Source organism: Rhipicephalus sanguineus, chromosome 8, assembly GCF_013339695.2.
Source record: "Rhipicephalus sanguineus isolate Rsan-2018 chromosome 8, BIME_Rsan_1.4, whole genome shotgun sequence".
Classification (NCBI taxonomy): Eukaryota; Metazoa; Arthropoda; class Arachnida; order Ixodida; family Ixodidae; genus Rhipicephalus; species Rhipicephalus sanguineus.
This window is the reverse complement of record NC_051183.1, coordinates 17,459,286-17,484,390: the sequence shown is the minus strand read 5'-3', so window position 1 is coordinate 17,484,390 and position 25,105 is coordinate 17,459,286. Positions and strand designations below refer to the sequence as shown.

Here is a 25,105-nt window from a genome sequence, read left to right as displayed (position 1 = left end):
GGCAACGGGAAGCGATGGACCGTCAACGTCGCTAACACTGACGCCCAACAGGCCACAACAACGAGCGTAAGCTGCTGCTCCAGCAGCTACAGTCAACGCCGAGGACAACAGCAGTCAGCTGGTTGAGGCCCGATGACGTCACGGCTCGCGCGTTGCACGCTGGGGAGCTCCTGCTGGTGTCCTGCGGAGATCCAAGTGCCATACCAAGCGACCGCTTCGGATCACTGCGAAAACGTGAGGGAAAGTGGAAATGAGAAACACACGTAACGCGAACAGCTGGGCCGACTGCGAGCGGTTTAACGCGATCAAGCCCAGCGCGCAGGGCCTCTTCGCAACGAAAGAAGGGCGTACCCAAATGCGCACACACAAAAACACCCAGCAGGTTGAATGCGCGATCGTAATTTGCAACCGCAGCGCCGTACAAGACCCTATCAAAGCGAAAACACTGTCCGAAACGCGACAAAACACCGATTTACAGCTTCCACTTGGAACAGGAGAAAATCGTACCCCAGCGATTGCGTGCTAGCGCCGAGTGCAATCCCTAATGTGCAATACAAAGAAGAAAAAGCAAGCTACCGAGGATGGCTTGAGGGGGGTGCTGATGTTAGTCACACATGGCGGACGGCTGCTCGTAGTTCACGGTCGTCCTAGCAGCCCCTATCGAGCTCTCTCACTTTTTTTTATAGATCTCTCGCCTGGGAGGTGGGGGGTTTGACTCAACGACAGGCCCACGGACGACTGCTTGGTGCGACGAAGACACGAAGCTGTCCTGCGGGCCCGCTGGCTCCTGAAGCTGGTCTCACAACACCACAGCACACACAGGATACACCACAAGTATGCAAGCAGCGATCTCACCACCACCAACAGCCAACTTAGCAGCACACAAACAAAGCGCAGGACCCGTAATTGCAGCCGGAAGTTCGTACGCGCCAACTGTTTACCGAGCGCTGGAGACGCGTAACTTGGTTTCAACGTCGAGCCGTTTATAGGTCACAATTTTCGACCCCTGATTGGGAACCTAAAGAACCAAGGCGTCCCCTACAATAAAAAAAACTCGCTCACGTTGTTATAAAAATGACAAAATTAGTGCATCTCAAACTCCCCAGATGACGCGACTATCTGTTAAATTTTAAATTATGTACTTGTATTGCGTCATGTTTTGAGGCATAATGGTTACCGAAAGTTTCGCGTCTGAGACGTGCGCGGTAGCGTTAGAAACAAGGCTAAACGGCAGATATACGAACTCTCCCCACCTCGAACGAATTGAAGTAATACGGATAATTATTCTCATTCTTCGAGAACTACGCTAGAGTACACGGAAAGGTTAGAACGCGAAGCAATGCGGTAAAGCGAAACTATCGGTCTCTAGCTTGGCCGGATCAACTCGTCAAACTCACATGGCCAATATGGCCTCTTCGATAGAGCGAAGATGATAGAGCTTTGCGGTTGAATTCGAGATCTACCTGTCCTAGAGCTTTGCAAAAGCTGCGCTTACCTTCACTTCTTCGTCAGCGGCTTCAGGAATAAATCACAATGGCCAAGGTCAAAGCCAAGTAGGTAGCACCTCATTTTTTATTCTTTTTTTCTCCATTTCGCCTTGATTTTGGGCAATCGCTGGCACGCATGCCAAAGAGAACTGATACAACTGAAACCAGTATTGCCCTGTGTACCTCGCAGGTTCATCCTGGTGCTTATGGAGAGTATCGTCTCGAAGCACAAATTTGTCCAGATGAGGGCCCGCTTGGACGACAAACTAGAGCTCTGGAAGTTTGACCCTTACAGTAAGCGTCAGTTTTTTTGTTTTTTTTTTCGAAATACGTCACGTCTTTGCAGCAACATGTAGTAAAAAATGACACGTTGTGACGAAGTTTTCCAACTGAAAGCCGATTTCGTTTATAATGTGCAAACTGTGTCGCCTTAGGGTGTGGTATTCTTCCCTCTGATATAAAGAACACCGGTTACAACGAAATATGACACTTATTACGAGCACTAAAGCTGCACCGGTGCCAAAATATGCAGGACACAAGTGTAGGCTCGGTTGCAGAACAAGTTTCGGCTTTCGTGTAGCAGATGTGTAAAACTAGCAGCAAAAGGCTGAAACGTGCAAAATAGTCTAAATACACATATGCATCTGGACAAATTGCCGAGGTAGTTGGTCTTACGCAGCTGATGTTGGGTGATTGTGAGGGCAAGGCACTACATTATCCAATGATGAAGCTTGAATAGATAATGTTTTTAGGATGCCAACCATTGCTCACAGGGCATCATTGTGTGGTTGAGAATTGAGCAAGTTGGTTTCCATGCATGGTCTTGTTATACCATTTTTTTTTTGGTGCCACTCATATTGTGTTTGTCATGAAAGTGGCGTGTATGTTCAAGAATAATTTCATGTGCTAGTGCTATAAATGTAAGTAGACACACCGTACCAACATTTTTGGTGTGTATGTCTACTCCGAAAGTTCTTGTGGAAATGGGTCCAAGATGGTTGTACGAAAACAAGCTTTTCTGGTGTTGCTAACGAAAGTCTTTCAAATGTTCTTGACAGTCCTAATATATTTCCGTCTCTTTGTTTTTTCCTTCGCAGTCCAGAAGTACAGCATATACAAGGAAGTCAAGAAAGTCAGGAGTATAAAGTGATCGGAGGTCGTCTGGATATTTCACTTCAATTGTACAGTGCCCAATAAATAGTTTCATGTTATATTTTGAGCATTGCTGATGTATTCTTTGGCATCATTTCACATTTCACTAGTATTTGCTATGTCTGTGCATCTTTCCATCCCTCAAGAACAGGCATGAATTATGCCTTCTCGACTAGTAGTGACACCTTATCGCAGATTTAAAAAAAAGAAAGCAGACTTGGTTAGTATAAAGGTTACAAAAGTAGTTATATTTCAATTTTATGTTATAGCTGTCTCAAAATACCTTTGCATCACCAACGTTATTGTGGTGTCATGACACACCAAAATCTTTGATAGTGTAATAAGGCTAAGTAAGATGTAAAAGTACAAAGGAGTGTCACGTGTTTCAGTTGGTGCGTCACAATCGTCACATGCACATCCTGCAATGTACACAGTATGTGCATGCAAAAATTGTGACGTACACAAGGTGTCACAAGTGTACGTCGCAAGCAATGGATGTGCGTGTCACACTGTCACAGTCATTACACATGCACATCCGGTGTACCACAATTGGAGCTCACGCATACAAACATAAAATTGCATTAATTAGGGTGCTCCGGGCACTTGCCAATGTTCTTTTTCTAAGGTCTTGACTGACACCTTCATTTAACACTTAAAATTTCATGTCGGCAGCCTTCTCAGTGTAATTGGGTTTACTACGGTTGAGCATTGGGCTAGTTGGTGCAGCATAATCCAAAAGGTATCACAGCGCATACAACGAGGATGAGCAAAGAAGAGACGCACACATTGGGTAGCGTGTCCCACTCCCATTTTTCCTGTTTACATCTTGAACCTTCAAAACTAACACAGTAAACTTGCACTATTTAGATTCTGGCATTAGGTTATTCGTGAATAATCTGACCTTTGCTATTCATGCACATGCCTGCATTGCGCCTAGCAACAGAGTGCCCCCCTCAAGGCCACATTAACGGAAGCTGACGAACGTGCATCCGTAAGCATATGTGTACAGCAGTTTACATCGCAAGAACAGCTGTCAGAATTTGTTCTTTTGTGACTAATGAGAGTATAACCTAGAGAAGTGTACATACACAAAACTTCACAACATCCGGAATCCTCGAGGTCGACCTTGGTTTAACCTTGCAAAGCGAGGCAAGGTTGCCGATTTCTATATCTTGCACAAAAGATCAATTCTGGCCTCAGCTCCATGTGTTACTTCAATGTTATGTTGAAGGCTTGGCAATGTAAAGTTTTCAAGCTCAAAGTTTTACGCAAAACTTCATGCCTGCATGGTTTTCCCTGCCAGTAATATTTACTAGACTTTATGGCTATTAACTACTAGAGACCACGAGATCAGCATATGCGCTTTACTGTGCACATATATTTTTTCCCGTTTGTCTTGGGAAACCCATTGACACAGTTGTGAGTTAGCGCTTGTGGTGTCTTATCCTGCTTTCTGTGTGTTTAGTTCTGCTACAATGGCTTTGAAAAAATGAAATCTTGTAGCAAACCTTTGCCACATGCAATTGCTTCAACACACTGCATTGCTTGTACACAGGCGATAAGCTCGGCAAGTTGTATATCTACCAGAACGATTGTGACGCAACAAAAACTTCCTTTTTAACAGCATCATTGGTTTCCAAACCTTTGCTTGTGGCTTCGACTATTTACTAGATGTATGCCAGCATTTGAAATTTCAAATACAGTTCCAATAGCATTTACTCATAGCTGAGAATTGATAGTATGAATTGCCCGAAATTCATTTCTGTTTGAATATAAAACATAACTGAGCTTATTAGGGTCTTGAGCAAGCGAAGACTTCTTCAAGTGATTTAACCGATGAAGTCAGAGACATTAGTTATTAAGCAAATGCACGAGACAGATTTCATTTGCACTTTAACACAGTATTAATTAAGGCTGAATGCAACGTTTTTATGCAGCCTGTATGTAACATCGCTGCAAAAGCAAACTGTCTGCCCAATGTAACCACATTAAAAAATGTGCCGCATTGCAAAATTAACTCCTTTCTCTCAGCACTGTAAGCATTCACCTGTTTACGTAGCGTTCACTACTGTGCAGATGGCATAGTTTTTTGCCCTCCCTGGATCACATTTATCGTTTCTGTACTTTTTTTTTTATTCGAATATATTTATGCACACACATCATGACTGTAGCCGTCCTCTTAAAAATGTGTTTCACTGCCACTGACATGTATCCACAGTGGATGCGAATCGAACCCATGACCTTGTGCTTTGCAGTCCCACAACATACAGTAGACTATCAGTAAACGAAAATATCTTAAACGAAATTGCTGCTTAAATTGAACTGCCTGCAATATGATTGGTTTTGTACTTGAATTCTGCAGCCTTGTTCATCTTTCAGTCAATGAAATTCCTCTTAAATGGAACATACTTTCCTGGCCCCTTCAGGTTCTGTTTAACGAGTCTACTGTAGCTGCCAAGCTGTCATGGCAGATGCCTGTCACTTTCTCATTGTTGGTTCAGAACCTCGGTAACATTTGCCGGCAGGCTAGTTGGTGATGCATAGTTCATAGGTATAATGAACTTCATCCATGAGTACAGGCTGCAAGTGACGTTGCCACCGATAAAAAGAAGTCCACTGTCGCGCCGATACCACAAAGTGATGTCGCAGAATATGCAAGTGTGAGTTGACCTGAAGTGAGGAGTGCTCACTTCAGGCCAACTTCGTGCACCATTGCTTCGAGGGACAGTTCGGTGTCTGCGTTGACGTAAGCCTGGTAAGTCCATACTGTCACGTAAAACGACAGCGTCTTCTCGTCACTCTGTCTGGCCACCTCTTCCACAACGCATTTCTTGACGCCCAGTTCCTTTGCGAATGCTGCTGCAATCTCACAAGCCGTGTCATCTGAAAAAAAAAAAAGAAAACAAGAAAAAGTTCAATGTCAATGTTGGGGAATTTCTTTAAAAATCCCCATGAGGATAAGAGGACTTAGAAGTATAAAACACAGTTTATCAATAGTAATAACAAAATTTACCCTGAGGCCTACTCCAATTACCACATTAAAATCAGTCTTAGGCAGTAACTGCAGTCTAATCAGGGTTTATATAATTTAAAGGGGATCATGAAAGAGTTCCATATATAGGTAATTTGATATATAAAACATTTTACATATCGAAAATATTTCAAGAGCATCATACAACTGTTTTGATGTACGCAATAATTCGTTATATGTGGGTTCTATATAAATGGGTTCGACCGTAGTTATTCATAACGCGTTACTAGTTGAAGTTAGTTTTTTAGGTAACTTCTATCCGCAACTTAATTTTTTCCTTCGAAAAAACTTGAAATTATAGCACTGTTAGTGACAACACGTTAATGGCAACATTACTCTGCTACACTTCCTAAGACACATACGGTTGCATCTATTGATGACATTTTACCAAGTAAAGCAAAAATGATAAAAACAGGTGGGTGACACTGGTACATATATTAATCACAGAAAGGTGACAACATCTCTTTGACATATGAATCTGAACTAAGATATATCGTTAGCGTCAGCACGACATTTTAACAAATGTTCTTATAGTGATGGAAAAATAGTGAATCTGCAGTAACTGTAACAAGGTATTTAGTTTAAACTTGTAATAGTAACAGGGTTACTTTTTTTTGTTCCGGGTAACTGCAACACTGTTGCTTTTCACTGGTGATGTGGCAATGATGGATTAAAATCCAAATGAAATTCAGAAAAATTCTATCACTAGTCAACCCTTGAACTTTCGAACTGGGCTTTCGAAAACTCATTAGATTCAAAAGACAAAGACCGAGTGTCACAGACTGCAGGAAGAAGAGTACAGAAAACATAGAGCAGTGCAAGTTGAAGAACCTCATTTCTTTTTTTGCAAAAATTGACAAAAAACAGTGGTTCTGAAAATATTTCAAGTGCAAGGTTTACGAATCCACAATTCCGCCTACCAAAAAAAAAAAAAAAAGAAAGAGGTGTTGCTGCCCCATACACAGCGGACATCTCTTAGAACATCTGAAGTGAATGCACGTGTCGTACACGTTTGCTGCTTATGTGAGAACGTTACGACCATCAGAGAGGTCTTGCAAAAGTCCTGTACACAAATATGTTTTAGAGCAGTATCATCATCATCATCAGCCTGTCTACGCCCACTGCAGGGCAAAGGCCTCTCCCATGTTCCGCCAATCAACCCGGTCCTGTGCTTTCTGCTGCCACGTTATACCTACAAACTTCTTAATCTCATCTACCCACCTAATTTTCTGTCTCCCCCTCACGCGTTTGCCATCTCTTGGAATCCAGTCAGTTACCCTTAATGACCACCGGTTATCCTGCTGACGTGCTACGTTCCCAGCCCATATCCATTTCTTCTTCTTGATTTCAACTATGATATCCTTAACCCCTGTTTGTTAATTTTGTCTGCTTTTGATGTTTCAATAGGTTCAATTGCCAGCATTGTGATATTTTTGCCAAGTTTCCTCATTGTCAAGTTAACACTGTAGTTGGAGATTTGCCTTATACGTTTGGTAAATCCTTTTACATGCGAGAACATACACTGAAAAGAAGGCGCATTAGATAATTTGCACTGAAGCTGTCAACAAGCCATTAAGGGGGTATGGTAGGGTAGATAGACCAAAATAGCGATTTTTCAATTTCATTACTAAAAAATAATGCACACTCCGAGGAGGAAAACTGTACGCTGGTGAGCAAGTAGGCGCGCTCGAAGCCATTTAGAAATGGCGCCAACAACCGCACCTCCTGACCGATGCAAGGGCTTCTTTACATGTTGCTTTCCATCATTGCTTCTGCATGTATGTATTTTTTTATTATGAGCATGGCTAGATCGGTTAAATATATTCATTTCCTACCACCTTCATAAGTTTTGATTGCGAATTTTCCCAACAGTAATGCTTTTGTAGTGTAGTCATTGGCTTATGTTGTGAGCACTTCCCGCGCGTGTTTTTAAACATAAAGTAACGTTTTTCTCACGATCAGTTTCTTGAAAATTTTCAAAACTTGGTGTACCTTTTCTGGAAGACTACCTGACCTATTGCACTGAAACTTTCTCAGATTATACTTCAATCCTTTCCAAATAGTCTGAACCTAAAACTTTGGAAAACTGTGTGAGCTATAATTAAGAAAAAAAACTATTAATTGGAAGGTCTCTCTTACAGCACGTGACATGTGAGAACAATATTTTTCTTTTCTTGTGAGATAAATGTAGGAACCCGTTGTTAGAGCTGGAGGTTAATGCCACTACAATGTGGAATTGGCGCGCGAGATTTCATGGTCATTGTTTAATTTTTTTTTCGTTTCTGAGAAAACGTACATTTAATTTTACACTACAGTATAAAATTTGGCACTTAGATACAAAATAGTAACAAAAGCTACAGGGTCGAAATCGCATAAAGTGAAGGCCAAGAGCTTTCCGATTGAGCATGCGAAATTTCAAAATAAATTATTGAAAAGTTCCCAAGGTATAAAGCTGAAACCAAGATGACCCTTTTACCCTACCATACCCCCTTAAGAAAGCCTGACCCGTGCAAGTGAATCAGGTTGCTAGATGCCACTTTCATGAGATGTGCCTTACAGAAACGTTCGACCGGCCATGTGGTGAAGGGAACTTCGTCAACGCGCAACGAAGACGAGGTATTGTGGAGGTCCACCACGGCTGCCAAGTTGTTGACGATTGCAGTCATCTTGGTAACTTGCTGCTCCTGAAATTCGCGTCATTTTTTAAATAGAAGTCTATTGTGTTATACTGCAGTCATTCGTGGGGAATATTTTTTTATAATTACTAATGCAAATAAAAGTTACAATGTCTGTGTGCTTTATCTCTGTTTTTGTGATTAGAAACATTTAAAATTGTTAAACCCCTTACTCCAAAGAAATCTCTCACAACTATAGGTGTTAGTTTCAGTTTAAAATTTTCTAAACGGCGTTAAGTATAAAACATGTAACATCAAATGTTGTTATATATTTTATACGTGGCAGCAACTGCAGTTCCAGCTGGTCTGATGCAAATATTTCAAGATACAAATATTTCTATAATGCAGTTTCTGTTAGACGTACATGTTGCAATTTGGTATGTCACCATTGTACTTGGTAAGTTCATATAATCTACTTTTCCAATAAACATTCTGTTAGAACTCTGAGAGCAATGGTATAAGAAGCGAATAGATTTCAGAACTACTAGTGCCAATAGAATAATCGTAAAGAGGCTCTAAGTAGCACGCATTTTGCGATAAGATCATAAAGTTCGGACGTTTATTACATTTTACATATGGCATGCCTCCCACATTGTTATTATATAATATACTCTCTAAAAGAACCACGTCAATTCAGAACTGACTAGTGTGCACACTTTGATTTCCTTGATCTTCAGTTTCTGCGACATCGCTGTAAACTTGGCTTGTGCGCTTAGATCCAAGTCCACGCTACCTTTAGTAACCAAGTTCACAGCTACACGACACGGTGTTCTTAAACTATCGAACATTTTCCCTGTTGCATTAAATTTAACGAGTATCATGCATTATAAAAGTAACAAAGGGGATCCACTTTTACCATCTCGTTCCACACGTCAAGAAGCAATGAACAAAGCTCCAAGAGCTTGTTGTCGCTTTGTTCTGATTCGTCTGGGGTTTCATCCTCTTTAGCCTGCAGACTGTGCAAGAAACGAAGTGTAGTCAGGGCCAGCACACTGTAGTTCCTCACACAAGACAGACATACATACATTAACAGCTTGAAGGTGAGAAAAACACACTACTTCTGCAGCCCTTAATTTGTTGGGAGTAGTAGTAGTAGTGATGTATTATGGAAATGACAATGAATTCTGCAGCCCAATAGTAAGCATGGCGCAGCGTCGGCTCCGCAGTTCCGAACCATTACAAGGTCCCACTTTCCCGACCTTCGCCATTGGCCGGCTGCTGTCACGTGGTGTACATTGGTACCCTTCAATGGTTGTTTCTGCTTCCCGTGACATCTCGCGGATCCAATCGGGCCACTTCAAGCGCAGCTCGCAAAAGTGAAAATGAAAGCACTGAAAACTTAGGTCAGTGCAAAGGTTATTTCGCATAAAGTGGATATATAAGTGACGGTTCAAGCACTGCGCTCTTTCCGTTTACTCTGTTCTTTCCTGCCCGTGTTCGTCCGATTGAATGCGCGACGATACCCACCACAGTCAAGCATTTCGCATGCTGGTTCTTGGAATGGCCTGTCCTAGGAACTGACAGCGACGTTTGTAAACCTCTTTAGACAGTCTCATATGCTCTCGAATGTACAAGCTGTTTCATACTTAGGGGAAATCTCGGAGCGCCTGGCATCGCGATGCGACTAGCGCTGCAATCGCGCGCCAGCAGCAGCTCGCGCGTGCGCAGACGCTTCAAGGATGTAGAGTTGTACATCTGCGCACGCGCGAGCTGCTGACGGCGCATGGTTGCAGCGCCGGCCGCGTCACGATGCCACGCGTTCCGAGATTTCGCTTAAGTGTGAAACAGCCTGTACCTGTACGACACACAACTAGCCAAAGCACAGGTCATTGCGATGGCAGTTGTAGGGACACGAAAAGCGAACATTCGCCGTTGTTGTGATGTTCTGTATAAAATACCAAATGTGAAACAAGATTGCGAGGCGTTATAGAGCCACGGGCAGCGAAGGACACGAACGTGCCAAGTCTTTTTCATTGAAGTAATATTAATCCTGCCCAATTTTTCATGGATATCAAGCTTGCGTTCGTTTTGCTTACACACGTGGAGCGCTGCACGTGGCTGCACGCACCTTTTCAGCTTCGTGCCGGCTATCCTATTCAGCAGTACGGCTCCGTTGGCCCGCAGTGTGTCCCACCGTTGCGACAGGTTGTAAATATCGGCGCAGCTGTCCTTTATCTTCCGAGCAATACCCGTCAGGTTTCCCTTTGTTGAACTGGCACCGGTGCGATCTGCACGCGAAAAACACCAACGATGGAATAAAAACAACTGCGTTTGCTTATTTCATTGTCACTTGCATCTCAGAATCATTGCGTCAGCAAGTAAACGTAAGCACCTGAAACCGGCGAAAATGTGACGGCATTCGGTGTAGTAGGGGTGTTCATCGCAACGACGCACGTGAGCACATGGCGTTTGTTTTCAGTGTAAAACTAAAACGCACCCTTGACAATTACGCACATCCATCCGCGGAAGTGTACGTGCACTTGTAAAATAGTTCGCACCGCCGACTGGCTAAAGTTAGCTATATTGAAGAAATAGCCTACAACTTGAAGAATTTATGCAATTTCTATGTATAGAAACCTAAAACGATATTTTTCATGACGTTAGTTTTACATAATAAAATCTAGTTGCGGGACCTTGGTGCTGGAATGGTGGTAGGTTCTACGTGCTTTTGTAACGCAAGATTAAATACCCGCTGATACTTGAAACCGTACTGCGATCACTCTTCCATTGTGTTCGTTTTATGTGGCCCAGAATTGTGTCTTGAAGGAACAGTAAGGACGAAACAAAGAGCGCCTAGACTCGTGACGTAATGTTACTAGCGCCACATGTTCGAAGGCGTTGCCTAGCGCACGCGCCCCGCTATCGAAGATTAGCTTGATTGCACTTTCGGATCTCAAGAAAGATAAGCGTTATCCCTCATCGTCGCGCACAGCTGGGTCTCTGAGGTAGACGTTTCACGTGGCGGCATCGAGCAGCAACTAAATCACGCGGCCTGACGACGCGATCGCGGCATGAGTGAAGCGAAGCCGCCCAGTAAACACGGGGAGACCAAGTCGGAGAAAAGCCCCGAGGCCAAACACGCGCCCGATGTCAAGGATGTCGAAGCTGTCTTTCTTGGTGCCTGCGTGGTGGACCTGACCAGGTAACAGTAAACGCCAATGTACTCGACGTTCCTGGAAAGCCCACGATGTGCACAAACCTACTACGCTCACAAAAACACATCGATCCGCCTTCTAACGCTTGGCTCAAAGCCAAAAAATGCAGGCAGTTTACAGTGACTGGCCGGCTGCTTCGCATGAAACCGATTCCCACAAGGCGTGGGATCAGCCGAATTTTTAATCACCTCTCACATTTGGTGTCACGTTCTCCTGCACGTCTATTAATTATTTTATAATTGCGAATCTAAAACATCCTAATTTTTTTGTCATTTTTCCTTACATTTTTTTATCTCTCGCGACACAATTGGTGTAACAGTTCCACGACCTCCTCTATAACAGTTCTTGCTCAGTTTCTTTTTTTTTTCCCCGTCACAGACCTGCTAATATTATTTTCGGCGACTTCCTTATGTGCACTGAATAAAATGTCACTCACCTGTGTAATATTACGGAGAGGAGTGGAGAAAATTTGCAACTGGAATCTATATGCTTTTCGGCCCTAGGAGAAAATTAATTATGTGATTGATTGATTGATTGATTGATTGATTCATTGATTGATTGATTTAGTTGGCACAAGGGTCAGGTATGGCCATAAAGAACCATACAAGGGTGATATGAATTGGCTAAGGAATGTCTAATAAATTTCTAATGGTAGATCTGACAATGCTGTGTAAATTTTCCTGTATAATACCGGTGTCACACCGTGCACCGCCGATTGCGATCAAATTTCTCAACAGTGATTGGCCTCTTTTGCAGTTCGATCCGGATCAGGCCCGACTGCGATCAAAAGTGACCACGTGACACCTGTATAAGGTTCCAAAGTATTTAGCGAGAAATCTGCCATGGCACTAGTCGTACTGATGAGCTCACTGTAGTGAATTACATTTATCGTGCTTCTGTTTGCTTTTGCAGCTATGCGGACCGCTTCCCGATACCTGGGGAAACGTTGATTGGTAATGACTTTGTCATGGGTCATGGTGGCAAGGGGGCCAATTCCTGTGTCATGGCCGCTCGCATGGGACTGACGTGTGGAATGATCGCAAAAGTGAGTCTAGTGTCATCTCTTGGTTCGTATACATAGCATCATTGGTGGTGACAATGATAATGAAAAAAATCGCACTCTCTAGAAGAACTGTTGCTGTTCCTTGCATGGTGTCATAAAATTGTGCGCAATACACAGCAGAATTGAAGTATGCTGTTCTGTGCACAGTTATACGTATGCAATAAAAATCTTTAATCCAGCAATTCTAAGAAAGGCAACTGCTGGCAAATTCGTCAAACAATGCATCAGTAATCATGTAGGTAGGCTGCTTCGCAGCATAACGAGGAAAAACTGCGTAACAATCCAATGCGCTTTCTTGCCGACTTCTGCGGCTGTGCAAAATAGGTCGCATTGATGACCATAGCATGCAGACATTTGGTTTGTTCAAGAACTGAGCAGGTCACAGCAGCACCACCATTTCTTCGGAAAATCCGAACTCTCCAAAATTTTCTGCAATGTTTATGAATTTGGAATGTTTTTACGAATGTCACACCAGCTTTTACTCTGATAAAACACAATGTATCAATTTTTGGTGCATTCGTTTAGAGTTGAGCAAGTCATCTTGACATGAAAAAAATAAGTCTAGAGTGTTTCTTGCAAATATCACCGTCAAAGAAATCTATAAAGAATATTACATAATTGAATATAACGGAGATGCTATTGTGTCAGGTGTTGCTTCACTGTAACAAGGCTCGTTTGTATGTGACCCTCCACTTTCACTTCATTCTTTTAATTTGTACTACATTATCAATTAGCCGATTCAATTAGTAGCTAATTCAAACAACTATTATTGATAGTCAATATCAATATTATCCATATCTCTTTCCTGTTTGTTGCTCTCTCTGCATGAAATGAAGGATGTTTTTTTTTTTGGAGGGGGGGGGGTGGCATTGCATTCTTGAGTCAAGATGTGCGAGAAACAGCATGAAAAAAAATTTAAGTGCATAAAGACAAAGCAGCATATTCCCCACCTTTTCTTTCTTTATGTTCTTTGCACGTTCCTTGCCTCAGGAATAAAATTAAGGTCCTGAAATTTTCAACCCAGTTGTAAAACATTGAAGCTGCCTCTGATCAATTTTTTTTCTTTCGCGTTCAGGTTGGCAGTGACAAGATTGGAAAGGACTACTTACAGTACCTTCGCGAGATTAAGATTAATACAGGTACATGCTGCCATTTGCTTCTAACTTCAAACCGTCATGGCGTGTTCACATCGTCTCCATGTCTGTCGTCCGTCAGATCATGTCAAGCCGGCAGATGCGAGGGCCAACAATGCCACGGCCAACATCATTGTGACAAAGAAAGGTAAGATTGAAAGCACAACTCTACGAGAAGGCTGTTGCAGACGCCATTCCTGTGCTCTCTTGTCGTCCTTGTTCCTTCAGTGCTACGTTTTTTTTTACTGTTACGGACCTTTAAGTCCATAACAGTAAAACCACCATTTTTTCATGGCCAGTGGCTTCTACCTTCCATTAAATCAAATACACGCTCTTCGCTAACTATTGTATAATTTGTTGTAGTTGAAGTGATGTACCCTTACAAATGAGTTTCTCTGCATTCTGTTTATTAGTTGTATGTCACGTTTGCTCTCGCTAACACTTACATAACATTATTTTATAGTTTTATGTACCATAACATGTATAGTCGCGTTTTAATGCTTCCGCTTATGTGCTCTTATACACTGTATAATCCCCCCCCCCCCCCCCCGCCTCACACAATACTCCTGCTGGAGCCTGTGGGGGTTTTGTGGATAAATAAAATAAATTAGTGAAGAGTGCGATGCCCCTGGCGTGGCCCCTGGAAGCATAATACTAGCATAGGATGATTATTTGCTTTTAACTGGCTAACTGTTGGCTGTTGTCAGTAAATAGTGTGGGCAGCTGATGCTTTGCCACGAGGGCACCGAAAAGTTATCGGCACCTTCGGTATATTAACGCAAAAGCATTTCTTGGAAAGTTCGGCAAAGGTGCGAACAGGTGTCTGCAAAAGCCATGTCAGGGAAGCACATGACCTCTCCCACCGAAACCGACGCCCAGCTTATGCAACACTTGACACACGTTCTACTATGCTGCTGCATCTGTATATTTTAATGCCTTGTAATTAACATTTCATATAATAATAATATTTATTTATTTATTTATTTATTTATTTATTTATTTATTTATTTATTTATTTATTTATTTATTTATTTATTTATTAACCAACTGCAGCCGCAGTTTAGGAAAGGGAAATCTCCGCTGCATAAGGGGATGATCCAGCTCGAAGGAAGAGGAAAACGCATAGCAATAGTCAGTGCACTGTGTAAGTGCACCGACGTCTGCAAGACGTGGCCACCTATGTAGCATCTACAAAGGGAGCGTGCCTTCGTCCGCCGTTCCAGTTGGTCTTCAACACAACTGAGCAACACCGATTTGCAGCACCCCTTCGTAACAACCACCTAGTCAAAGGAAATGCTTTTGTGTTCTCGCCTCATATGAATACGCTTAGGGATCCCCTGCAACTATTTTGCATAGACATTTCACACTGATAGGGGCAAGAAACATTCCAGATTTGCATCGTGATACGTCGTAATTCGTTACGCTCATGTCGAGTGTGTCCAAGTTCAGCTGTATAGACGATTTTACGTAAGACACATGGGTGCCGTCACCTTGGGCTGTTAAACGAATTTTTCCTTATTTTCGTAAATGGCGACACGAATTAATAAGATAAGGTCATGAAATGTCGAATGCACCTGCCCAACCGTTTTCACGTGCATGCGTCTGCCGTAGCGCTGTAAGTTTAGTTGCTAAAGATACAAAATGGCGAGGTTAACAGTTAGTCCGATATGGTGAAACCGAAACCCATCTGTAAAATACTATACACACAAACCTCAATGTAACGAACATGGATATAACGAATTATCGGTTATAATGAGGCAAATGAATAGTCTTGTCATATGTACAGTGTTACGAATATACATTTATAACGAATTTTCGGATATAATGAACTTCTTGTCCTGTCAGGTGCGACTTTGTTATGATGAGGTTTGAGTGTATATACAAAGGGAAGATCAGCAAAGCACAGAAACAAAAGTTGGCATTTCCAGCTTTTCCAAGCTAGCCCCTGTGACACTGCAGCTTTCTCGACTGCCCAGTTGTTATTCAAGTTACCAGTGTGAAACGATTGAAACTTAAATTTTTGTTGCATTGTAAATTTCACTACAGGTCAAAACTGCATTGTCTATGTCCCCGGAGCTGCTGCGCTGCTCTTGCCGCAAGACGTCCGCGACGCCGAGCAAATGATCAAGAACGCGAAGGTGCTGGTGGCGCACTTTGAATGCTCCAGACAGACGTTGCTGGAAGCCCTGAAGACTGCACGAAAGCACAACGGTAAATGAGACGCACTCGCTGACTGATGTTTGGGCACGTCAAGGCACGGCTTGTAGTGAAGTAAAAAAATAAAGCAGGTGCGGCATTGAAGGTGAAATACGATGAATTTCCGGACCACACTGTGACAGAACTGGACATTTGAAGTACGACTGTTAGTGTCACAAAAAGCTGATCAAAAGTATCAAAGTAGTGCATCAGAACAGATGGGCAAGTTTGTGTGGATCCATTTTAAACATAGAAGCAGCGCAAAAAGAATAAAAACGAGTAAAGAACAACAAACACGAGTGTAGTGCCCGTGTCTGTCATTTCATGCTGTTTTTACATTTAAGACTTATCAAAGTAGCTTTTCTGATACCATGACTCACAAAAAAAAGAAAACACTGTCATTACTGCTCGCTGGGATGTATGACAAGAGCATGACAGAGAATGTGTGGTTCCTCGATATGGCCTCCGAGATAGGGGGTGCACTGAAACATCTCGAAGGCGGCATGCCGGGACGTGTGTTACAGTGACAATGACCAAGAATGTGCATCATCATTGGTGCATTTTAAACGTTGCCGACAAGAAATCTATACCATTACCAGTTCATTTTGCCTATGCACTATCTGTTCTATGGACGTGTTAACCCCCCAAAAAATATTCCTGCAGCTGCTACGCGTTGTGGGAATCTATTTCATGCAAAGCAGTTGGCGAGTAGCTGTCTATGCTGCATTTTTTTGCTTTAAGCCAAGCGTTACAGGAGGTGGATTGACATCTTTGTTTACATTGAGTAGTTGTGTGCAGTTAATGTGCATAGCCCTGTTACGGCCACTATACCCGATTACAATCAAAGAAAAAATTGAGCTTTGCCCTCAGAACTGTGGAGCGCCTACCACTCACCTGTGAAAGATAGTTGTGCTAGCTGGTGTCCGCTCGAACCGTAAGTACTTTTCTTGGCTAATGTAAACAATACACATACTAAGAGTTAAAGGTTCGTCGTTTCTACCTAAAACATAACGTTTGGCTGAGCAGCGATGACAGAATCCCTGACGAAATTTACCGGGACGTTCAAGTTTCCAACCTAAAACCAGTGACGCAAGTGTGTCTATAAACTATCTGGAACAATTTACAAGTGGCTTGATGTCACGAAAATGAGTAAGTGCTATTGGATGGAGTTCTGACTATGTGCAGCCATGTGTGGCCCTTCACCATTAGCCTATTTATGCAACCTTTGGCTTAATTTTTCTTTTCCACAATGCAGTGACAACGTTTGTAAATGCTGCTCCCTACGATCCTTCAATGACAGACGAGATTTACAAGCTCACCGACATCCTCTGTGTTAACGAGACCGAGGTAAGTGCCTCATTCTATCAGCACTTCCTTAAATGTTATCTTTCTATGCCTGGTTGTTATCTATGTTAATATTTAATGAAGCGGCCTATTGAGTGCCTCATGAGGCGTGTGGCAGATGTCACAATTGTGCCACGTCATCTGAATTACTTAGCCATTTGCAGAGTGATGTTAGTTGAGGAAGTGTCGCTCAGCAACTTTGTAATGAATTAATTTAGGGCATGGAGTAATTGCATAACTTAAGACAAGCAGAAATACCATGCTTCGCACTGCTTCTTTTAGTAAAGTAGCTGACTGGGCTAGATGGTTATTCATACTAAAGTTCAACAGCGCAAAAAAGCACGGCCACGGACAGCAGTGTTTGCTGTCCATGGCCGTGCTTTTTTGCGCCATTGAACTCCAGCCTTTTTTAGGTGTGTTGTCAGTGTCTGTGGCAAAATGAATCAGTGTTCCAGCGGACACTTTTCGATACTGAGAATGGAGTGCTCATGGGTGTTCAATTGGAACACCAATGCATCTATCCCAGGCTTTTGGGCCTTCGTGCAAAAAAGGATGACTATTATGCATCATGGCAGCGCAAACGATTAAGAAAAGAATACGTATGGACGCTTGTCCCGACCGCATGCATCTCTCGTTGAACATTTCGTGCTTCAGTGACGCGAGAGTGCTTTAATGGCCAACTAGCCTGTATTTATATGCCAGCTAATCATGATGATAATGATCATAGAGACATTCCACATCGTCCTTGTTGCAGGCTAGCCAGCTCACCGGCCTCAAGGTGAGCAACCAGACCGAGTGTCAGGCTGCCGCAAAAGCTCTGCTGGCCAAGGGGTGCCACACTGTGATAATCACCCTCGGTTATCAGGGCGCCTGCTTCTGCACCAGTGCCAATCAACTGCTCACTCAGGTGCCAGCAGAGAAGGTCGACGTGGAGGATACGACGGTGAGTACATTACTGTTAATTGATGTGTTAATTAAGGTGCCCAGCTTAGAAGAGTTACCTTCGCATGTGTTGGTAACTTCTTGTGAATAATTATTTATATAAATGAGTGTGTACTAGTAGGTGCTAAGAATTCCCAGGTGCTTCTGCTGTATTTAAATTGTATCATTTGGTGTATTTTCTTGGAAAATAAATTGAAGTCCAAGTATGAGAACAGTTGCAAAAATTAGCAGAACACGGGTTACACGATGGACAAGCCTTAATTTCTACTTTGTTAACAAGCTGTCATACTATTACTGTATTGAATCACTCCAAGGGTTGTAGGAAGTACTCCACGTTGCAACTTCAAATTTGACACTACTACTCTTATGATACGCTCGTGGCCAGTGGCATTACAGTAGTCTACACTTCTTTAGGGGCTGCACAACTGGCAGAAAAAGGACAAATTAATGCTGCAGCTTGTCTAGTCTTTGATTTTGACTGTGTAGCATGTGGTGCCTTATGTCATTGCTTTAGCACTTTTGAAGTCACAGTCACGCTATCTAACACTGTGGATCGCTAAAAAGGCACAGCTGTATCCGTGAGCATGCTGCCGAACTGAGTCTCAGCTGCGCAATGTTGACAGTGGAAAGGACAAGATGAGCATCTTTTCCATGACGTAGACATGTCAAAGAATTATGTGCATTACGCAAAAACACTAACATATGTACTTAGATTTATGTGCGGGTCAAAGGACATTGGGTGTTCAAGATTAATGCGGAGTCACCTCACTAACGGCATGCCTCGTAATTATATCATGGTTCTGGCATGTAAGACTTTCTAAACGAAGCTTTTATAACTGGCAGATTTCGGCGTTGTACGTAAAAAACCTGGTGCCGGCAAGCATACAGAAATGTGGCCCTCGAAGTTGCGCCGGTGACATGCGTATTTGTACGCACTGTTTTCCAGTAATTCACGCTCTCTCGATCGCGGACTTGTTGGCGACCAGCCGTTTCCAGTATGGCAATCTGATCTTTTGTCAAGGTCACTTGGCATTTTGCGTTGCCACATTTCATTGTTGTGTGGATATGAACATGACCGTCGTCGTTGCCTGTAGCAACTGTAGTGTTGCGCTGCTAAGCACGTGGGTGAAGGTCCTATTCCCGGCATGAAGGAAGAAAACAGGAGGGAGCATTGCGCAATGCAATAGAGAGAAAGAAAGTAGTAAGTCGGGCACGCTCACACCAAATTTCGCTTGCCCCCATTTTCTTGATAGGGCTAGGGCACCCGAATTTTTACTTACTCACTTCATTATAATCATTCTTCTCTCTTTTCTGTCGGATTGCACAGGGAGCTGGCGACGCATTCAACGGGGCTTTCACGTACCACTATGTGCGACACCGTGATGTTCCCCTGGCAGACTCCATCAAGAAGGCATGCGACGTGGCCACCATCACGGTCCAGTCGCCCGGCACACAACTCAGCTACCCCGAGCGTGCCGACATTCCGGAGAGTCTCCTCTGAGACTCGATACCTGTCCTTCGGGATACCTGCAGGATGGCGTTTTGCATGTGCGTGCTTATAAACGAATGCGCTATAAAAGAAATCGTGTATCATGTGCCTTGGTGCCTCAAGTGCGCTTTGTAATAAAATCTTATAAGAATTCGTTACCACGGCTTAAAAATAAACGAGCATGGGATCCCTTGATGGCGATGGTGTCTGCAAAGCATGAAACGTTTGCATGGTATAAAGGCCGTTTCACATGACGCTAAAACACAGCGATTTTCAGGGTATGAACTTGCTGGCATCGAAAAAAAAACGGCTGATAACTCTTTCTGCAACGGTAAGCGGTGAGTGACCAACATGTTTGAAAATTTTTCGTCTGATCACAGCGGCGGAGCGTGGTCGGAACCCATAAGCCAGCTGAGTGAGCAAAATCGCGCTGGCGAGTTTTGGTTATGGCCTGTGTTGCATACGTCAAAATTAAATTAGATTAGAAAGTGTTTTTAAGTACAAAATATGCATGCTCTTTGCTACTGTTGATGAAAACTTTACAATATCACAGTGCACAGATTTTTCCATTAAATTAAAAAAATTTTGCAGTGTCTACCACAAAGACCGGCAGCAAGCAGCCAAGCATGTTGCACCAGTTGCAGAGTAAAAATTGCAGCCCCTGTGAATCGAAACTGCCAGTAGCAGCAGGAGCGAACGGAGTGATTTTTTTTTACACTGCAACTGAAACAGCCTTGAGAATGGTGGAAACTTGAAGTAGAAAGCAGAGCACCCCTTCTTTCTGAGGAAGCAGCTTTTAACAAGAAAGTGTTTTATGCTGGTATCCACCAAGACTTCACTGACATCATTTCCGTCACAGATGTGACATCGGTAAAATGCACACGAACAGATGACAAAGAAAGATCAGAAGAAAAAGTTTTGTTGATGTGGATTACCTGGAACCCACAATCTCTTGGTCCGCAATGAAAGGTGCCAAGCGCTCTACCCACTGCACTACCGAGGCACATGCACGAGGCTTGACAAATGCACCTGTGACTTCGGTTCTAGCGCACAATGCAGCCATTGGAAATACAGTCAAACCTCATTAAGATGAAGTCCATCCGACATGAAAGCTGTTCTCACACCTCCCTTTCACAATGATCTACGTTGGTGGGGGGCGGTGTCGCCATCTGGGATTGGTGAAGAACTGCATCATGACGCTAACGAGCGCCAACAGCGAGCGCTTCGGTAGTTTCAGTGCAACAGAGCCTTTCGGTTCAGCGAGATACACGCCAGCGGGAAGCGGAACGCCTTCCCTTGTTCACGGCTCAAGCTACGAACTCTGTCCCTCGTGTTCCTGAAGCGCTGTATGGTATGTGCATGAGCACTGGCGTAGGTTACCCCGGCACACACCTTGGTGTTTCTCTCCTCAAATGACGACGCTTCGAATGAGTGCATATCGAGTACCAGTGTTGTGTGTTTATTGATGCCATCTTTGCGCGGGATTCAGCATATGCTGTGTCCAAGCGTATGTTAACTACTTCAGCTACCACAAGGGTCAAATCATGATCTTTGGCGTTGGCCGTCGGGTTGGAGATGTGCCACTGCGCATCTACGTGGGTGCATCCACGTCAAACGGTGATGTAGCTGCCAAACACCAATACATATTGTGTAAGCTCTCATACATCATTGTACAATAAACAATCAACTATGCTCCTGTGAAGACACAGTTCACTTTCGTGTCATACTGGTTCTTATGACTGAGCGATCAACCATGTTTTCTTGAGAAAGAAAGTCGCACACTTATGTGCCCCATGTAATGGGCAATCCTTGGATCATCATCGACCGTGGCATGCGACTTTGGTTCTTTGTCTAACGCGGAGCGTGCATTGCAACCACTGGAGATGCAGTCAAACCTTGTTATAATGAAGTCCACCTGACATGAAAGCTGCTTTGTTATATTAAAAAATTCGTTATATCTACACAATGAAACTTCACTGGAACGAACTTGAAGGGTCTCGGGAAGAGACCTCAGGAAAAAGTTTGTTAAAGTGAAAGTTTGCTGAACTGAAACAGCTATGTTGCAGCTTGTTACCACAAGCTGTAGGTAAGATCAGGTGTTCAAATGAAATTTCAACCCATTTATTTATCGTGCTGCTTATTTGCATGTGAATTGATGCTTACTTAGGACCTTGTGAAGAATGCGGTTATCTTTTGCTGCACTTGTGCGCTCAAGGCTGCAGTGGTCACGATTTTAGTTGTCAAAGTTCTCGTGAATTTTCTCTGGCACAAGTCTGCTGGGCAGAAAAAGAACTCAGTATCCAAGCGCATCAGTGCTTCTACGCAAAATATCCAGTCTTTCGTCCAGAGACATGCACTTCCGTTTGACACTCATGATAACCATCACACGGTTGCAGCTGTCGCAGTGGCTCCAGTGGCGTGCCGCTGGTGGAGCTGATTGCGAAGGCCACAGTAAAACTATGCTACAAAAAGAGTGGTTGTACTTGAAGTGATCAACATGACCTCGGAGTCGTTGGATGGTGTCACGAAATTAGTTTGTAGAACTGATGTGCGCTATGTTAAACTGAAGTGAGTTAGCATTGGGTTCAGTGGTGCTTCTGTGGGGGATTAAAAAAAAGTTCGTACAGCTGATTAGTTCGCTTAACTGATGTTCGTCCAAGTGGTATTTTACTGTATCTGTTCTACTGACTGTGCGCTGTGAAGCAAAATAAGAAGAAAGTTTGTGGGGCTTGTCACGTGAACATAACATCCTCAAGCAATTACCTTGCACTCTGACAAATTATTTGCCTTTAGTATCCCTTTAAAGGACATGCAAGAGACATTCATCTATGCAACAGAATTATGTTTATGCAATAACTGCAACTCTGAGAAGGGGCCTGCTAAGCCAGAAAGTAAGCCAAATTGAGACTTTTATCAACATTGGCTTGAAGTTTTGGTGCAAGGTTCTTGTGATGCATGTTTTGACAACATTCACTTCATTAGGCATTGGTAATGCTTTAAGCTTGAAGCTGAAGAATTTGCAAGTTTCATGAATTTAAACCGCATAACACTATTTTGATATAGTTGATGCTCCATATAACAAAGTAAAACGTGCATTAAAAAGTTCTGTTACATCGCAAACTTTGTTGCATCAACATGTTTGTCTTTCAGTTGCACAAATGGCGTCCAGCACACCTATAACTTTCCTGTTCTGCCACATTTTGTGTATGTTCATTTGTAAAGATATTACGAGCAATTTTAGAAGCAACACCAAGCAAAATGAGCGGCAAGTGTAGTACCGGAACCAAAAAATAACGGGAGCTTCACACACTACTACGAGCGCTACGAAGCGGGCACTTTTGCCAAATATGACCCCCCCACCCCATATGGTGGCCACACAACTTGCACAAGGAGGCATGGAAAAATGGCCCTCGGTAAAGCTCGGAGATCCTGGCAGCATGGTTTCAAGGGAGCTTAAACCATCTCCAATAGTTTTTTTTTTTTAACATTTCATATAAACGCACATCGAGTTCAGAATGCTATCACAACCGGCAACGCCAAATTTGGAAGCGCTACGAGCCACGGCGTACCACTAAATTGAAAAGTAATCCCGTACTCCTCTCCGGGTCTTTGATTCGCCAGCGTCGCTCGTGACGTCAGCACCTGCACCTGGTCATATCAGCATCTGCAAGAACCCTTTTGTTTGCAGCAGATACATGCATGCTTCCTGCTTTTCATCTTCACATGATGAGAAGAAGCACTCTGCAAGGTGGAGAGATGAGCCATCGAATGGAGCGTAGCGAAGGAAAGGGTGACACGATGTGAGGGCAGCGTTTCGATCTTCAGACACATCTAACTCCGCTATTACACCGATTTGCAACATCCTCATGGCTACATGTCTGGTGTAGACTCATGCACAACTGTAACACAACTAAATTTTGACCTCTAGGTAGTTTAGGGGCCCTTTAACGAAAGTTCCCAGAAGGTAATAATATCGGTTTTCGCAACTAAATGTTATACAAAACATGTTATGGGTTGTTGCATTAAGTTATTGTTCATTAAACGCATATTCACATGAAGATAGACATGAACTGAAGGTGTACAAACATATTTTGAACTAGTATTCATTTTCGGTGGCAAATGAATGTCTGGGGCCTCAGAACTATAAATACTGCCATGCCTTAGAGCAATGCTCTCACACATGCAGCCCGTGGACCTTTCACTAGCAGCCCGGCCTGCACACGACTGTCTCAGTCCCATATATTTTTCTTTGTAATAAGCATGTTCATGACATACACGGACGTGACAGGTCTCAAGCATTTCTTTTTCATGAGGCACCCCGTGCGGTCACCATGTGTTAAAAACATAACCGTGTAACGAAAACTCAATATATTTCAGAATCAAGCGTGCAGATTTCCAGGCTTGAGTCATTCTCAAGATCAGTATCGATATGATCTCGAAACCCGACGTCATATCGGCTTCAGAAATTAATCAGATAAGAGAATAGGGCCTTCTGTCAAAATAGGAACATTAGCGGGCATTTTGTTCAAACTCCCTCCTACCCTCACCACTCCAACTTTCTTCACTATACTGGCCCGTCGGGAGACTAAATTTCGTAACCGTAGCCCGCTAGCTGAGGAAAGTTTGAGACCCCTGCCTTGAGCATTCCAAAAAGACTTGTTATAATAGCTTTTCTACAGCCAGCAGCGCTTGTTTCTTGGGTGTTATGCAGAATCATGAAGTTGCTCGCTCCAAGCTCACTTAGCCGTCTTCTACGCTGGCACATCAGATTTCACAACAAACAGCAGCATAGGAAGCGATTGAGCGCCATAATGTCAGATTGTACTGCTCCTGTTGGACCAGCTTCCAACCTCCAGAAAACAAGACCATATGTGGCTGTTAGAGAAGTCGTGATTTAAATTCTTTTCGGTGTGCCAAGCATTCCTACTGTAGCAGCGGAACACCTCCATGAATGAGGAAGTCGGTTGCGAGAGGTGTGAGAAACATTGCTAAAGGTTATGCAGTTGGATCATATGATTTGCACAAAATAGCATACAAATGGGGCATTTTATTTCAACATGCTGCAACGAGATGGAGAAACACAGGTGTTCTTGCAACCTTTTTTGAAACCTGCAGTTCATGTTGGTTATGTTAGTATAATATTGCAGTAAAGCCATCACAAGTTGGGTATGAGCATGTTAACACACAAGAAGAGGACACCTCGTATGCAATGTAAGACAACATTTCGTTTGGTTCAAAGAACATTTATTCTATCCAAAAATGTCACTTTCAGGAGACAAAACCACACAGCGACGAAGGTAATTCAGCTTAAATTTTTCACTGGTATCTACAAGAAGACCAATACGACAGTGCAGGCCCCGCAGTGCCTTGCCATCCAAAAGATGATGGCAAATGCGCAGACCACCGCCGGTTTTTTGCTTTAAGCCTGACAATGAAAG

At 43.2% G+C, this 25,105-nt stretch overlaps 2 protein-coding genes and 1 long non-coding RNA gene across 4 annotated transcripts; 2 read left to right on the top strand and 1 right to left on the bottom strand.

Annotated features, from left to right (window-relative positions):
• Positions 1–115: 115 nt before the first annotated feature.
• LOC125759708 (uncharacterized) lies at positions 116–2,700 on the top strand. Of its 2 annotated transcripts, none has more exons than XR_007417334.1 (3): positions 116–234; positions 1,678–1,781; positions 2,585–2,700. It is a non-coding gene; the product is annotated as an uncharacterized LOC125759708 (long non-coding RNA). The 2 variants fall into 2 exon arrangements; XR_007417335.1 differs by lacking the exon at positions 116–234 and adding an exon at positions 1,239–1,553 and having other exon boundaries at positions 1,656–1,781.
• On the bottom strand, positions 2,685–10,809 carry LOC119401485 (cyclin-dependent kinase 2-interacting protein). Its single transcript, XM_037668327.2, has 5 exons — positions 10,678–10,809; positions 10,414–10,573; positions 9,202–9,301; positions 8,228–8,354; positions 2,685–5,522 (listed from the first exon to the last, which is right to left on the bottom strand). The coding sequence occupies exons 1-5, from the start codon at positions 10,724–10,726 to the stop codon at positions 5,326–5,328; spliced, it is 633 nt and encodes a 210-aa protein (XP_037524255.1). The 5' UTR covers positions 10,727–10,809; the 3' UTR covers positions 2,685–5,325.
• Positions 10,810–11,127: 318 nt separating this feature from the next.
• On the top strand, positions 11,128–19,854 carry LOC119401484 (ribokinase). Its single transcript, XM_037668326.2, has 8 exons — positions 11,128–11,487; positions 12,413–12,545; positions 13,639–13,702; positions 13,779–13,844; positions 15,743–15,907; positions 17,148–17,239; positions 17,991–18,179; positions 19,506–19,854. Exons 1-8 carry the CDS (start codon positions 11,357–11,359, stop codon positions 19,677–19,679), a joined length of 1,014 nt encoding a protein of 337 aa, XP_037524254.1. The 5' UTR covers positions 11,128–11,356; the 3' UTR covers positions 19,680–19,854.
• Positions 19,855–25,105: the final 5,251 nt, after the last annotated feature.

Excerpts from the sequence above, each read along its gene's own strand:
- LOC119401485 (XM_037668327.2), bottom strand. The coding sequence starts at position 10,726 with ATGAACACCCCTACTACACCGAATGCCGTCACATTTTCGCCGGTTTCA. Across the intron at positions 10,574-10,677 it reads CACATTTTCGCCGGTTTCAG|ATCGCACCGGTGCCAGTTCA; the intron begins GTGCTTACGTTT and ends TTTCGCGTGCAG. Across the intron at positions 9,302-10,413 it reads GCCGGCACGAAGCTGAAAAG|TCTGCAGGCTAAAGAGGATG; the intron begins GTGCGTGCAGCC and ends TTTCTTGCACAG.
- LOC119401484 (XM_037668326.2), top strand. The coding sequence starts at position 11,357 with ATGAGTGAAGCGAAGCCGCCCAGTAAACACGGGGAGACCAAGTCGGAG. Across the intron at positions 17,240-17,990 it reads TCTGTGTTAACGAGACCGAG|GCTAGCCAGCTCACCGGCCT; the intron begins GTAAGTGCCTCA and ends TCCTTGTTGCAG. Across the intron at positions 18,180-19,505 it reads TCGACGTGGAGGATACGACG|GGAGCTGGCGACGCATTCAA; the intron begins GTGAGTACATTA and ends CGGATTGCACAG.